We start from the raw sequence: 13698 nt of genomic DNA on the forward strand, positions 1-13698 counted from the left end.
GAGGAAAAAGGCTCCCACTGTCCACCCTATCTAATCCTCTGATCATCTTGTATGTCTCTATCAAGTCACCTCTTAACCTTCTTCTCTCTAACGAAAACAGCCTCAAGACCCTCAGCCTTTCCTCATAAGACCTTCCCTCCACACCAGGCAACATCCTGGTAAATCTGCTCTGCACCCTTTCCAATGCTTCCACATCCTTCCTATAATGCGGTGACCAGAACTGTACGCAATACTCCAAGTGCGGCCGCACCAGAGTTTTGTACAGCTGCAACATGATCTCATGGCTCCGAAACTCAATCCCTCTACCAATAAAACCTAACATACCGTACGCCTTCTTAACAACGCTATCAACCTGGGTGGCAACTTTCAGTGATCTATGCACATGGACACCGAGATCTCTCTGCTCATCCACACTACCAAGAATCTTACCATTAGCCCAGTACTCTGTATTCCTGTTACTCCTTCCAAAGTGAATCACCTCACACTTTTCCGCATTAAACTCCATTTGCCACCTCTCAGCCCAGCTCTGCAGCTTATCTATGTCCCTCTGTAACCTGCAACATCCTTCTGCACTTTCCACAACTCCACCGACTTTGGTGTCATCCGCAAATTTACTAACCCATCCTTCTACGCCCTCATCCAGGTCATTTATAAAAATGACAAACAGCAGTGGCCCCAAAACAGATCCTTGAGGTACACCACTAGTAACTGAACTCCGGGATGAACATTTCCCATCAACCACCACCCTCTGTCTTCTTACAGCTAGCCAATTTCTTATCCAAACCGCTAAATCACCCTCAATCCCATGCCTCTGTATTTTCTGCAATGTCTCAAGGGTGTGAAGAACAAGTTGGGGGACAGACATGAAGAGCTATTCTTTCACATACAGTCTGCTGCTGGAACATGTTGACTGGGTGTAGCATTCATTTTGTAACAAAAAGAAAATTAACATTAAAAGCAGAAAATGCTGGAAATACTCAACAGGTAGCTTCAATAGAGTCATACAGCAAGAAAACAGACCCTTCGGTCCAACCAGCCCATGCTGAACGTAATCCTAAATTAAACTTAGTCCCACCTGCCAGAGTTAATGTTTCAGGTGAATGGCTGTTCAGAGATGGAATGTACTGCCTGAAAGATTGGAGGAGGCAGATTCAGTCGAAACGTTCAAAAGGGAATGAGATGATTACTCGGGGCTGTGGGAAAGCAGCATAGCAATAGCAGTAATACGATAAGAGAGAGTTATTGCAATTGTGACGGGTTCTTCCTGTGCTGTACCTTTCTGTGCAAGACCTGTGTGCTTTAATGGGGGATGATGGGGGTTAGTATTTGTAAAGAGTGGGATTCAGTAGACTGAAAGGCAGATTTCACTCCAGTCGGTCAGAAGGACTCTGAAAGGAGTGCTGTACAGCAATCGAGAGCATTGAAAAAATAAATGTAAGGTAGTCGGTTGGTATTTGAAGAAGTCAGGGAGTCCGTGGCTGATTGTCACTTGGCATCAGACAAAAGCACTTGTGTGCAGCCATCTGGGTCCCATTTTGTCAATCTGTCCCTGGCCTCAGTCTGGCTTATGAACAGTTGCAAGATCACTTCAGAAGGTGATCAAAACTATCTTTATTGATCCCTGTCTCAATTCACTTTTTTTTTCTCCTGCTTTAGCAACAATGCAAAGCTGATGATCTTGTGTTCTGATTTGCAGTTTTCGTCTTTTTGATTGGCTTTCAGGTTACAGACTCTTGTTTCAACCAGTTATCAAACAGGTCGTGGATTTCTACCAGCCCACATGTATCGTGCTGCAAGTAAGTTTATGCTTATATTCTTAGCTTGTTGCCTCGCCGTCTCTCCGACCAATTTTCTCAGAAATATATTATTGGTATTAATATTATATTATCAATGGACAGAAAAGGATAGAGACAGCCTGGTAGTATTGGTGGTTGAGCTGATCTTTTTATTATTCTTTAATCAGAAGTGAATGCTGTTTGTAATCAGCTGCACAGTAATGGCTGTTAGAGTTGCAAAAGTAGTACGGAATCAAGGAAACCTGTTTCCCCCTGAAGAAGATAGGGCAAATGGAAAAGGCTATTTCTTTCATTTGGGGAAAAATGAAAAAAAAACAGTATACTTGGATTGTTAAATAGAGGCATATAGTAAAAAATGCTATGAGGTTACACACAACTTTTATAAAGGCATTAGCTGGAGTATTGTATCCAATTCTGGACACCACACTTGTGTGGTGAAGGGTGACCAGGCTTTGGAGAGGTGGCAGAGGAAATGTACTAGAGTAGTACCAGTAAAGAAAAACTTGCGTTATGTGCAGGGGCTGTGTTTGTACTCCTTAAAAATGGAAAGCGTAAGGTGAAATTTGATCATCGTTTTGAGGGTTTTAATGGAGTAATTGCAAAACTGTTTCATTTGGCAGCAAATCCAGTAATCAGGGATGTAACAAAACTAAAAGGCTTGGGTCAAGTGGAATCAAATGTATTCTTATATGGTTTGACTCAATGCCAGTCTGGGTGATGCATTTTTCCAATGAGTTAGGAACTCTTAAGTTTTGAATTGTTGCTTGTTAAGACTGCCTATTTTCACCTCTCTAGTAGCGCCCAACCCTGTCCCTGACTCCACTCAAATACTGTTGATATCCCAATTCATAACTTTGTCTACTCTGGAGTTATCAATTCCAAATCTTCCACCCTACTGTAAATTTGGGCTTATCCAGAGCGCTTGTACATTCCTTAATTTACTCCATATCCCTGCTACCTCTGTTCTACATTAGATTATGGATAATCAACGACTTGATTTTATAATTCTTGTCCTTGTTCACAAATCCTTCCATAACCTCTCTCCCCTCTATCTCTGTCATCACCTCCAAGATATCTATTCAATTCACTTCATGCCTGTGGAATCAGTGCCTACAGCTACTTGAGTTCGAATTGAGTTTGAGTTTGGAACTTCCTCCCAAAATTGTCCCACCAGTCTTTTCTCCTTTGACTCTCTAAAACCTACCTCATCTGCCCTACTATCTTCATAATCGTAGAATTGATACAGTGCAGAACGTGGTCATTTGACGTGTCATATTTGCACCAGTCCTCTGAATGAGGATCTTGACTTAGTGCTATCCTTCCACCCTTTCTTCATAACCCTGGCAATTATTTCTATTTAAATAATCATCTCGTGCCCTCTTGAATGCCTCAATTGAGTTTGCCTCTATCACACTTGCAAGCAGTGCATTCCAGATCCTAACTACTCATCGTGTAAAAAAGTTTCTTCTCATGTCATTTTCATTTTTTTTGAGATTTTGTTTTAAAATCTGTGTCCTCTTTTCCTTGATCCATTTAAGAGTGGCATCATCTTCCCCTCTTTACCTTGTTCCCCTCCCCCCACGTAATTTTAAAATCTGCCGTCAGTTCTTCTCTTGGTTTTCTTCTTTCAAAGGATTCTCATAACTGCAGTTTCCCATTCCTGGAACACAGCAAGGAATATCAAAATCTTTCATAGGTACATAAACAGTAAAAGGTAGTGATAGGAGTAGGCATAAAAAAAGAAGATTTGCATGATTTTGCTATTTATGTGCCTATAGAAGACTTTGGGACTCCTTGTTATGTTAGCTGCCAGTTTTTCTTTTCATATTTCCTCTTTCCTTCTGAACATTTGTGCTCAGCCTGGATCCGAATTGTATTTTCTACCTGACAACCATCACAAGCACACTTTTCTTACTTCGTACCATCTTTTTCATTGAAGCAAGTGCTGGATTTTTTGTACCCTTCTCTTTTAAGGGAGTATATCTTGTCTCTGTCTGAGCAATCTCTCAATTGAAGATCGTCTGTTGTTCTGCAGTTTTCCCAACCAACCTTTATCTATTGAACCCAGCTCCACTTTGTACCATTGAACGGCACTTGCCCAATTGATTATTCTTATTCTGGATTGACCATAATCAGTTTCGACCATTATCCTTATTCTTGATCGACAATGGTTACTATTGCTAAAATGTTCACCCACTAACACCTGACCCACTTGGCCTATTTTGTAGTTTTGAGCCAGGTCTAGCACTGTCTTTTTGTTGGACTGCACAGATACTCTTGTAGAAAATTTTTCTGAACCCAATCTAAAACACTTACCCCTCCCTACCCTTAACAATACCACTGCCCCAGTCTATATTCAGGTAATTAAATTTCCCCATTATAACTGCCTTGTAATTCTTGCAATTCTTTGTAATTTTCTTGAAGATTTGTCCCTCTACATCCTTCACGCTCATCACCGACTAACATAATTAATCGTCTTGTTCCTTAACTCCAGCCAAATCGATTTTTGCCTTTGAACTCCCGAGACAGAATCTTTTCCTAGCACTGCAATTCTCTCCTTAACCAATAGCACTTTCTTTCCTTTCCTATGTTTTCTAAGCATCTTGTAACAAAGAATGTTAAATGTAAAATGCTGCCATTCCTACAGCCTGGTCTCTGTAATCAATACAAAATCATAATGCCGCATTGCAATCAGCACTTGTAATTCAGCAAGCTTTCTTACTTTATTCAATGCATTCACATTAGTTGTTAACTCACTATTCTCTATTCTAGTGCTGCCTATCTCTCACAATATTTCATACACCCTGGTATTATTCGCTAATATTCTGTCCTGGTTCCGACTCGTCTTTCAGAGTTAGTTCAATGCTACTGGCAAAGTGCACTGCAAGGAACTCAGTCCCAGCTGTTGTGAAACTTCCTGAACACCTCTTAATTTGGGTCGTGTGAAGTGTCTATGTCCATTCTATAATGGCCCTGCCCTAACACAATCTTTTGTAGATATTTTTCATTGGCCTGTTCAGACGTGTTATATCACACCTCTAGAGCAGTTGTCCTGGCTCAGAAGCAGGGACAGTACCACTGCGTCACAGGAGCATCTAATCTCTCTTTTGTATTATTAATTTCGAACTTTGTATATAGTTAATGAAGTTGTGGTCCTGAGACGTCACTCAAGTTTTTTTTTTCAAACTCGGCCCTCTCTTGTTGTTTCAGTTCCTGTACTCCTGGAGGCTGCCAGAAATAGAAAAAGGAGAAAGCACCATTCTCACTTATTTATCAAACTCTCATTGATTCCACACTGCACGCTACTCAAAAGCTGTCTCGCCCATACTGCTAGCTCCAGATGTGTCTGCTCTCTGGGTATTATAGAACCTTTTAAGACAGTTACCTAATTGGCTGATCTCACTTTCTCTCCAGCAGAGAGCTTGATTAGATATCTCCTATGAGTGAATTTATTTAAGATGTTAGATGCAAATGTGCTGCACTAAATTTTATAAAAAGAACTTATTCAGTAAAATTTGAGAATGTACTCCCTGACTAAACTGCGATTCTACTGTCTCCCTGCACTCCTGTAGTTTAGTGTTGTACCTTGTTTGATAATGCATCTCTGACATGCTTTTGTTTTTACTATGTTAAAACTGCTGTATAAATGCAGTTGTCCTCATTGCTTTACTTGCCTCTGTCTGATGTTGTTCATTTATTTTTCCAGTGTGGTGCAGATTCTCTCGGCTGTGATCGTCTCGGTTGCTTCAATCTCAGTATAAAAGGACATGGGTAAAATAGAACTTTCTTGCATCATGCCTAACCTGACAAGACATTGCTTTATACTGACAACCAGTGGCTTTAACATGCCTTATCTGATATCTGAGTCAGCAGTTCCATTGTCATGCAGCTAACAGAATGGTAGAGGGCAAACTAGATGAATCTTGTGTTTTCGTCTAGTTGCTTCTGTGGTTGTAAAAAAATACATTGCATACTTTACTAAGCTGTGATTTCCTGGATGTGACAGTATTTTGCTGCTGCTCTGCAGTCTATCTGTGCTGCTGATTCCTGGCACAAATTGTCCTGGATAGCAATCTGAATGGCAAAGTATTCACATTGAAGAAAGATTTGTATTTATGTAACATCTTTGTGACTTCAGGATGTCTCAAATTGGGATGGTGTAGTTACTGTGGAATCAGTAATGTACAGAACAAGATCCCACGTGGCAACAGCATGATGAAATAATCTGTTATAGTGACGTTGGTTGAGGATGAAATATTAGCCCCAGGGTTCAATGGCAAACTCTCCTGCTCTTTAAAATAGAGGGAGCCTCAGTCTGAAGGTTTATCTGAGCTGCAGTAACACTGACACTGCACTAATTTCCCTGTGCTGACCCTGGGGACATCAGCCTCGATATTATATTCAGATCGCTGTGGAAGCCCACGGCCATTAGCTTAAGGGCGTTGCCTCCTGCTGAGCCATGGGTGACGTTTAGCTTACATCAAATTGTCCCAATGCAGTCCTTTTGACAGCATCTGTGAATACCCGTCACACTCCCAGCGTTCTACTGTGTCATTCTCACAACACAGCCAGCTGAAAGCCAGCCCACTCATTGGATGTAAATTTTTCTGCTTTACAGCTACTTTGCAAACAAGAATACTTATTGTTTGGGTTCTGTGGGGAAGCACCTTTCAGTTAGCACACTAATCATATTCCTCTGACTTTAGACTCATAATCTAGTATGGTATTGATGTACTAAACTTTTCTTTTACAAAACTTTGCTTTCAGAAAACTTTACCTCGAAATTTTTTAAAAATAATTTGGATGCAGTAGATAAAAAGCTGTCTTGAGCTGAGATTTGGTTGCAAATTTCAAAATGGAGATGTTTTATATATTTGAGAGAGGCTATTGATGGTTACAAAACCAAGCTGGCTTGATGGGGTTAAGATGTAGATCAACCATGATCTGAATTGAATAGCATCCTCCTGTTTCTCTAATGTTGAAACATTAACGGTAGAGAAGTGAACTTGAGTTTGTGCATTGTTAATGTAATTTTTGTGTTTTGCAGGGATTGTGTTGAGTTTGTGAAAAGCTTCAACATTCCTCTACTGGTGATGGGAGGCGGGGGATACACTGTTCGAAATGTTGCTAGATGCTGGTGAGTTAATGATGATGTGTAATTTCAGAATTGAAAGTGTTAAGCACTGTTGGAGGGGTGTGACCCCTGGTGTTTCTCAGCAGTCTGAAATGGAACCTTGAAGTTTTCACAATACATGACTTGGCTCTTAGATTAGAAAGCATTTACATTCTTTGGCAACACTAAATTAAGGTGGCACAATAACCATTGTAGTTGGGAGCAGAGAGTTGCAAAAGGTCATGAATGAGTTAAGTGAGTGGGCAAAGCTGTGGCAGATGGAATTCAGTGTGGGGGAGGTGAGAGGTCATCCACTCAGGACATAAACAATGAGCAGAGTATTTTCTAAAGTTAAAGTTGGTGGGAACTGTGGAGGAGCAGAGTGAGTTAGGGGTCCAAATGCGCAAATTACTGAAAGTAAGCAGACAAGACCAGAACGTAATTAAGAGCAGCCTGGAATCTTGGCTGTTATCTTGAATGCTGGATTATGAAGCAGTTGAATATGAAATTATAGCTTGTTACCTTGCCAGTTCTTCAGGATCAAGAATAACTTGCTTCCTGTCTGGAGTTGAACGTCCTGTGGTCACTAAAGAGTCCAGTGCTGGATCTGTGCATCCTGCCATTGGTGTTTTTGGAGGTGGTCAGGTGTTATGCTTAGGTTTCACACACTCATTCCACTGTTGGCACTTGGCCATCATCTAATCCTGTTGGAGATGCTCAAAGTGTTTGGCACCTTCATGATGTATCTTCTCCAGTTTGGACAAGAGATTCCCATGAGTGTTGAGTTTATATAAAGCTCCAGGACTCCATGCAGTCTGGAGTAACTGCATTCATTTCTGGGATTGAACGAAAATCACACCTCAGAAATGGCATATTGTCTTAAAGGGGATGCAGTGAAGGTTGATTAGACTGATACCAGGACTGTAAAGGTTAGATGATGAGGGTTTTTAGATAGACTGTGTTTGTCTAGAGCATTGATGATTAAAGTGTGACCTAATTGAGGTGCTAGAGATGATTAGAGATTTCATAGAATCCCTATATTGTGGAAGCAGGCCATTCGGCCCAGTTCCACACCCAACCTCTGAAGAACATCGCACCAGACCCACCCTACTACCCGATCCCAGTAATCCTGCATTTTCCATAGCTAATCCACCTGGTCTGTACATCCCTGGACAAAATGGGCAGTTTAGCATAGCCAATCCACCTAACCTGCACATGTTTTGACTGTGTGAGGTAACCAGAGCACCCTGAGAAAATCCATGCAGACACGGTGAGAATGTGCAAACTCCACACAGACAGTTCGCAGAGGATGGAATTGAACCCAGATCCCTGGTACTGTGAGGCAGCCGTGCTAACCACTGATTTGATAGGGGAGATAGAGGGAAACTGCTGGAGGAGTCCAGAACAAGGTGATAAACCTTACAATTATAATCAGGCTGTTCCAGGCTGATGTCAGGGAGTGGTCGTTCACACAGACTGTTCACTTCTGCAAAGGCTGTTAAGGCCAGGAGGTCCACTGAAAATCTCAAAGCTAGGATTTTGCAAAAGCAAAATACATTAGCTGCTGCAATATGAAAACACAGCTTTTTAAATTTTTTTTTGTGGGTTGTGGCATCACTGGCTAAGCCAGCATTTGTTGCCCATCCCTAATTACCCTTTGGAAGGTGGTAAGCTACCCTCTGGAAATGTGCAGTCCTTGAGGTGTAGGGCACCCACACTGCTATTAAGAGAAAGTTCCATGATTTTGATCCAGCAACACTGAGAGAACAGTAATATATTTCCAAACCAGTGTGTGTGTGACTTGGAGGGGAATTTCAGGTGCTAATGTTCCCACATATTTGCTGCCCTTGTAGATGGTAGTCTTCAAAGGTTTGGAAGCTACAGTTGATGGAAATTTAGTAAGTTGTTGCATTGCATTTTGTGGATGGTGCACACTGCCAATGTGTGTGGGTGGTGGAGGGAATAAATGTTTGTGGTTGTTGTGCCAATCAAGCAGATCTGTTTTGTCCTGGATGGTGTCAACCTCTTTAAGGGTAATTGGAGCTCCACTCATCTGGACACGTGGGTTGTAGTCTATCACACTTCTGACTTGTAGATGGTGGACAAGCTTTGAGGAGTCAGAAACTGAGTTGTTTCCTAATGTGTTACCTGCTCTTGTAGCCTCTATTTGTATGGCTAGTCTAGTTCAGTTTCTGGTCAATGGTGACCACCAGGATGCTGATAGTGGGCGATTTAGCAATGGTAATTCCACTGAGTGTCAAAGGATAGTGGCTAGTTTCTTTCTTGTTGGAGATGGTCATTACCTGGCACTTGTGTCGCACAACTGCTATTTGTCACTTATCAGCTCAAGCCTAGATGTTGTCCAGGTCTTGTTGCATTTGTACATGGACTGTTTCAGTATTTGAGTCATTATGAATGGTGCCAAACATTGTGCATTCATCGGTAAGAATCCCTACTTACTGAGCTTCTGTGAGAGAAAAGGTAATTGACGAAGCAGCTGAAGATTGTTGGGCTAGGGAGACCACTCTGAGGAACTCCTGCAAAGATGCCTTGGAGCTGAGATGATTGACTTCCAAGCACATCTGCCACCTTTGTGATAAGTATGGCTGTAACCAGCAGAGAGATTTATATTGACTGCAGGTTCCCTCTCAACGTACACTCGAGTGTGGATGTAACCATGAAATGGAGCACACACTCAAGTGCTACGACCCGTCCACATCTGCTGCCTGGACCTATTGATGGCCAATTTAACCAGGCCCCCAAGAAGGCCCTCTGATCTGCCCACCCTCCTCCAAACAGGGTGCCAATAAACCAGGAGCGTGGGGCTGAAGTGCAACCAGCAATTTAAAAGCAATCCTTTTAAGAAACTAAACAAGCTGCAAATGAAAACATTCACCATAATTATGAAACACAGTTTCCTCCAGGCCACAAAAACTGCAAGTGGCCTGGTACCGGGTGAATGAATTTAACCTTCTGTTGCTTGGAACTGCAACGTGCAGCACTGTCCATCCGCAACCCCGCTGGGAAGAGGGAAGACCCCCTTGTAGAGGGACCTCCACCAGTGACCTCCACCACCAGATGTAGAATGTCACACTAAGGGCTATCCAGACAGTGGACAGAAGTGAGGAAGTGGAACATGTGCAGCACCAGCCTATGCAGGTAACTTCTCGGTGCTGTTAGGAAGGGTACAGAGAGAATTGCCTTGAGACATTTCAGATTGAACAAAGAGACCTTGGACTATACATTCATAGTTCCTTGAAAGTGGAGTCTCCAGTAAACAGGATAGTGAAGAAGGCATTTGGTACACCTGCCTTTATTGTTCAGTGCATTGAATATAGGAGTTGGAAGGTCATGTTGCAACTGTACTGGACATTGGTTAGGCCACGATTGGAATACTATATTCAGTTCTGGTCTCCCTGTTATAGGAAGGATGTTGCGAAACCTGAAAGGATTCAGAAAAATTTACAAGGAAGTTGCCAGGGTTGGAGGGTTTGAGTTGTAGGGAGAGGCTGAATAGACTGGGGCTATTTTCCCTGCAGCGTCGGAGGCTGAGGGGTGACCTTATAGAGCTTTATGAAATCATGAGGGACATGGATAGGGTAAATAGCCAAGGTCTTTTCCCTAAGGTAGCAAAATCCAAAACCAGAGGGTATAGGTCTAAGGTGAGAGTGGAAAGATTTAAAAGGGACCTAAGGGGCAATTTATTCACATAGTGATGCGTGTGTGGAACTAGCTGCCAAAAGAAGTGGTGGAGGCTGGTACAATTACAACATTTAAAAGGTGTCTGGATGGGTACGTGAATAGGAAGAGTTTAGAGGGATATGGGCCAAATGCTGGCAAACGGGACTGGATCAATTTAGGATAATTGGTCGGCATAGATGAGTTGGACTGAAGGGTCTGTTGCCGTGCTGTACAGCTGTATGACTATAAATCATGGAGGCTGCACCTTGGGAAAGGGTCTGGTGCATGGCGTCAATGTCAAGGTCCGTAGACAGGGGTCAGTTTGTCCAGAAACTCACTGCACGCCACACCTCAATTCCCTGCAGCATTGTCAGGGCAGGGTAACACAGTCACGAGTCCCAGGATGGCATGGCCCATATATTGGATGTTAACAGAGGCCCTCACAGCCAATTGTGCTAAAGTCAGTCAGCCTACTTCTCCATCATCCAACACATCCCCAGCATCCCGAGGCCCATCCTCCATCAGCTTTCTTACGGCAGCTGCCAGTTCCCTCTGGCAGAGAGCTCCAGTGCGAGGCAACCTGCTGCAAACCTCAATCAGATACAAATGGAAGTTCTGAGGACTTGCCCACTCCATGTTGTAGTCACGGGCACACATCTGGCAGAAGGAATATGTCATCAGGTCGCAACACCCCAGGAGGAGGCTCAATGTAAAGGTAATGCTGCAGGGTGTGCAGGTGGAAAGTCACCTCGGTGCAAAGGAACATCACTTACCCCTACCCGAAGTGAGAGGCTCAGTACTCAACAGTGACTCGGTGTTGCTTTTTATCACAGAAAAACCCGATGGGTTTAATCTGCACGTTTGTAACAAATTCCGTGGGGGAGACCAAAGTGACTAACCACTTCTATAACATGGCAGCATGGCATGGTTAAAATTAAGAAAGACTGGCATTCATCTTGTCTCATTGCCAATGAAGTACTTAGTTAAATATAACTTAAGTCTGTGTAAGTATAACGTGCATTTGCAGCTGTACTGTAGGAAATGAGATTAAGTGAGATCACTAAACTAGCAATGTCTGATAGTCAATCAGTATGGTAATGATTGTTGGATGATGAATATTGACTGAGGATATATCCCCTTCCGTTACTTGAAATAGTGCAAAGAGATCTTTATGTCCACCTGAGGACCAGAAGGGGCCTTGATTTAATGTTTCATTCACAAGATAGTCCCTCTAATAGTGCAGCTTTCCCTCAGTAATGTACTGTGTCTTTGTATTTGAGGCTGGAGTGCTACCCCTTGAGCTGCAGCTGGGAGCTGAAACTCATTGAACTCCTGCCAAGTATGTTTCTGTTTTGGCTGTGTTGGGTTTTCAGTTTGACTGTGTTTCCTATTCCGTTTGCAGATGTTGCCCAAAAGAAGCATTTTGTGTACAGACTATACATTGATGCGTACGCTTATCAAGTTGCTGTCACGTGGTGGTAGAAGACTCATTAGTTTCCCAGAAGGGTAAAATTCTCTTGGCTTGATTGCCAGTTAATACTCAGTGAACTGAGCTTGACGAGGGCCTTAGTGAGGGTGTGGAGAAGACTTGAGCAGGAAGTTGTGATCTGGAATGCAGTACTTGAAATAGAGGCTGAGTGGTATCTTTCAGAACTGGATAAGTTTTTCAGAAGAAAAGATGTACAGGGGAATTGGGACTAATTGGATAGCTTTTTCAAACTGGTGGCACTGGTGGCCCGCTGTGTTGCAAGATTCTATGAACTCTTGGGCTGCTACTATTGATGCTGGCATCAGGTGTGGAAATTGGCCATGTTATCTGTTCTAGATCAATGATCCTGCGGCTCCTGCTGAGAATGTGTGTGACAGCGTACGCTGGCGGACAGGATGTGATGTGACCATCCATTCAAAGTAGAATAGCCTATCAGCTAATTCACTGTTGAGTTGCCACATTTGGTTAGGATCCTGGAAGACATTCGGTGCCTGCAGGAACGTACTAAAGCATGGAGTCGATGCATTCAGTAGAGTTTGGGAGAAATTTAGCTAACAGCACACAGAGTTTCATTGAAAAATTGGTTTGGGCTACCATGCATGGGGAAGCTTATTGGAATCCAACTTATTATTTTAATGTCTCTCGTAGGACTTTTGAAACCTCTTTGCTTGTTGATGAAGAGATAAGCGATGAGCTGCCTTATAACGGTGAGTTCATTTCCAAACTCTATCTGTGGACCATCTAAAGGAACAATATTGGTTCCTGTGTGCAACTAAAACTGGCATGTTCATGAAATGTTTTTTGCATCCTGGAGCTACTGAACTGAAATCCCACAAAAATTGTGAATTTGTATTCAACAACTAGACACTAGATTGTTCTAGAAAAAGAAATCCTATGTCATTATGACTCCCCAAAACACGTAAACCAATTCCACTTGGAATTTCTTTTCTTTCTGGACTGAATACATTCTCTGACATTCAGAAGAATGAGAGAGGAACTCATTCAAACGTATGCGGTTCTGAAGGGGCTTAACAGATTAGACATGGAGAGGCCGTTTCCCTTTTCTGGGGAATCCAGAACACAGTTGCACAGTCTCAGGATGAGGGGGATAATTATCTACAACTCAGCTAAGGAGAATTCGTTTCCATGCCAAAGAGCTGTGAACCTTTGGAATTCTTCACCCCAAATGGTTGTAGGTGCTGTATCGTTGATTGTATTTAAGGCAGCTATGGATATTATTAGTCGCAGAGAATTAAGGGGCTATGAGAAGTGGATGGGAATGTGGAGCCATGCAGTAGTATGAATAAACAGAGCACACTCGAGGCCATATGGTCTACTTCAGCTTCCGTTGTGTTGTTTTTAAACACATTAACTCTGGTTGACTCTTCAGTTTCCTTGAAGTAAACCACTTGTTGTAGCACCAATCCAGGAGGCAGCATGATCACATTCTTAGAGGAGTGTAGGATGGACAATAACTATGGCTTCGCTAGCGATGCACATGTCCCAAAATTGACCATGTGTCCTCAATTACATGACTGCACATTATGATTTTCACAGGTATTTGGTGAACCTTGTTTGAGACTGGTTCTTTTGATTTTAATTCTGTTGTGTTTTTATCC

The 13698-nt window shown here is 42.5% G+C and overlaps 1 protein-coding gene across 4 annotated transcripts in view; it reads left to right on the forward strand.

The window, feature by feature from the left end:
- hdac3 (histone deacetylase 3) overlaps positions 1-13698 on the forward strand; it is a 43779-nt gene that overhangs the window by 24619 nt on the left and 5462 nt on the right. For all 4 annotated transcript variants that reach the window (XR_007263352.1, XM_048603596.1, XM_048603594.1 and 1 more), the window contains 4 exons: positions 1723-1796; positions 5503-5567; positions 6844-6933; positions 12728-12786. Coding sequence is in view for 3 of the 4 variants with exons in the window: in XM_048603596.1 (XP_048459553.1) it covers positions 1723-1796; positions 5503-5567; positions 6844-6933; positions 12728-12786 (288 nt within the window). In the remaining variant the exon portion in view is untranslated. The remainder of the gene's footprint in view (positions 1-1722; positions 1797-5502; positions 5568-6843; positions 6934-12727; positions 12787-13698) is intronic.

This window comes from Rhincodon typus, chromosome 12, assembly GCF_021869965.1.
Source record: "Rhincodon typus isolate 14 chromosome 12, sRhiTyp1.1, whole genome shotgun sequence".
NCBI classification, from domain to species: domain Eukaryota; kingdom Metazoa; phylum Chordata; class Chondrichthyes; order Orectolobiformes; family Rhincodontidae; genus Rhincodon; species Rhincodon typus.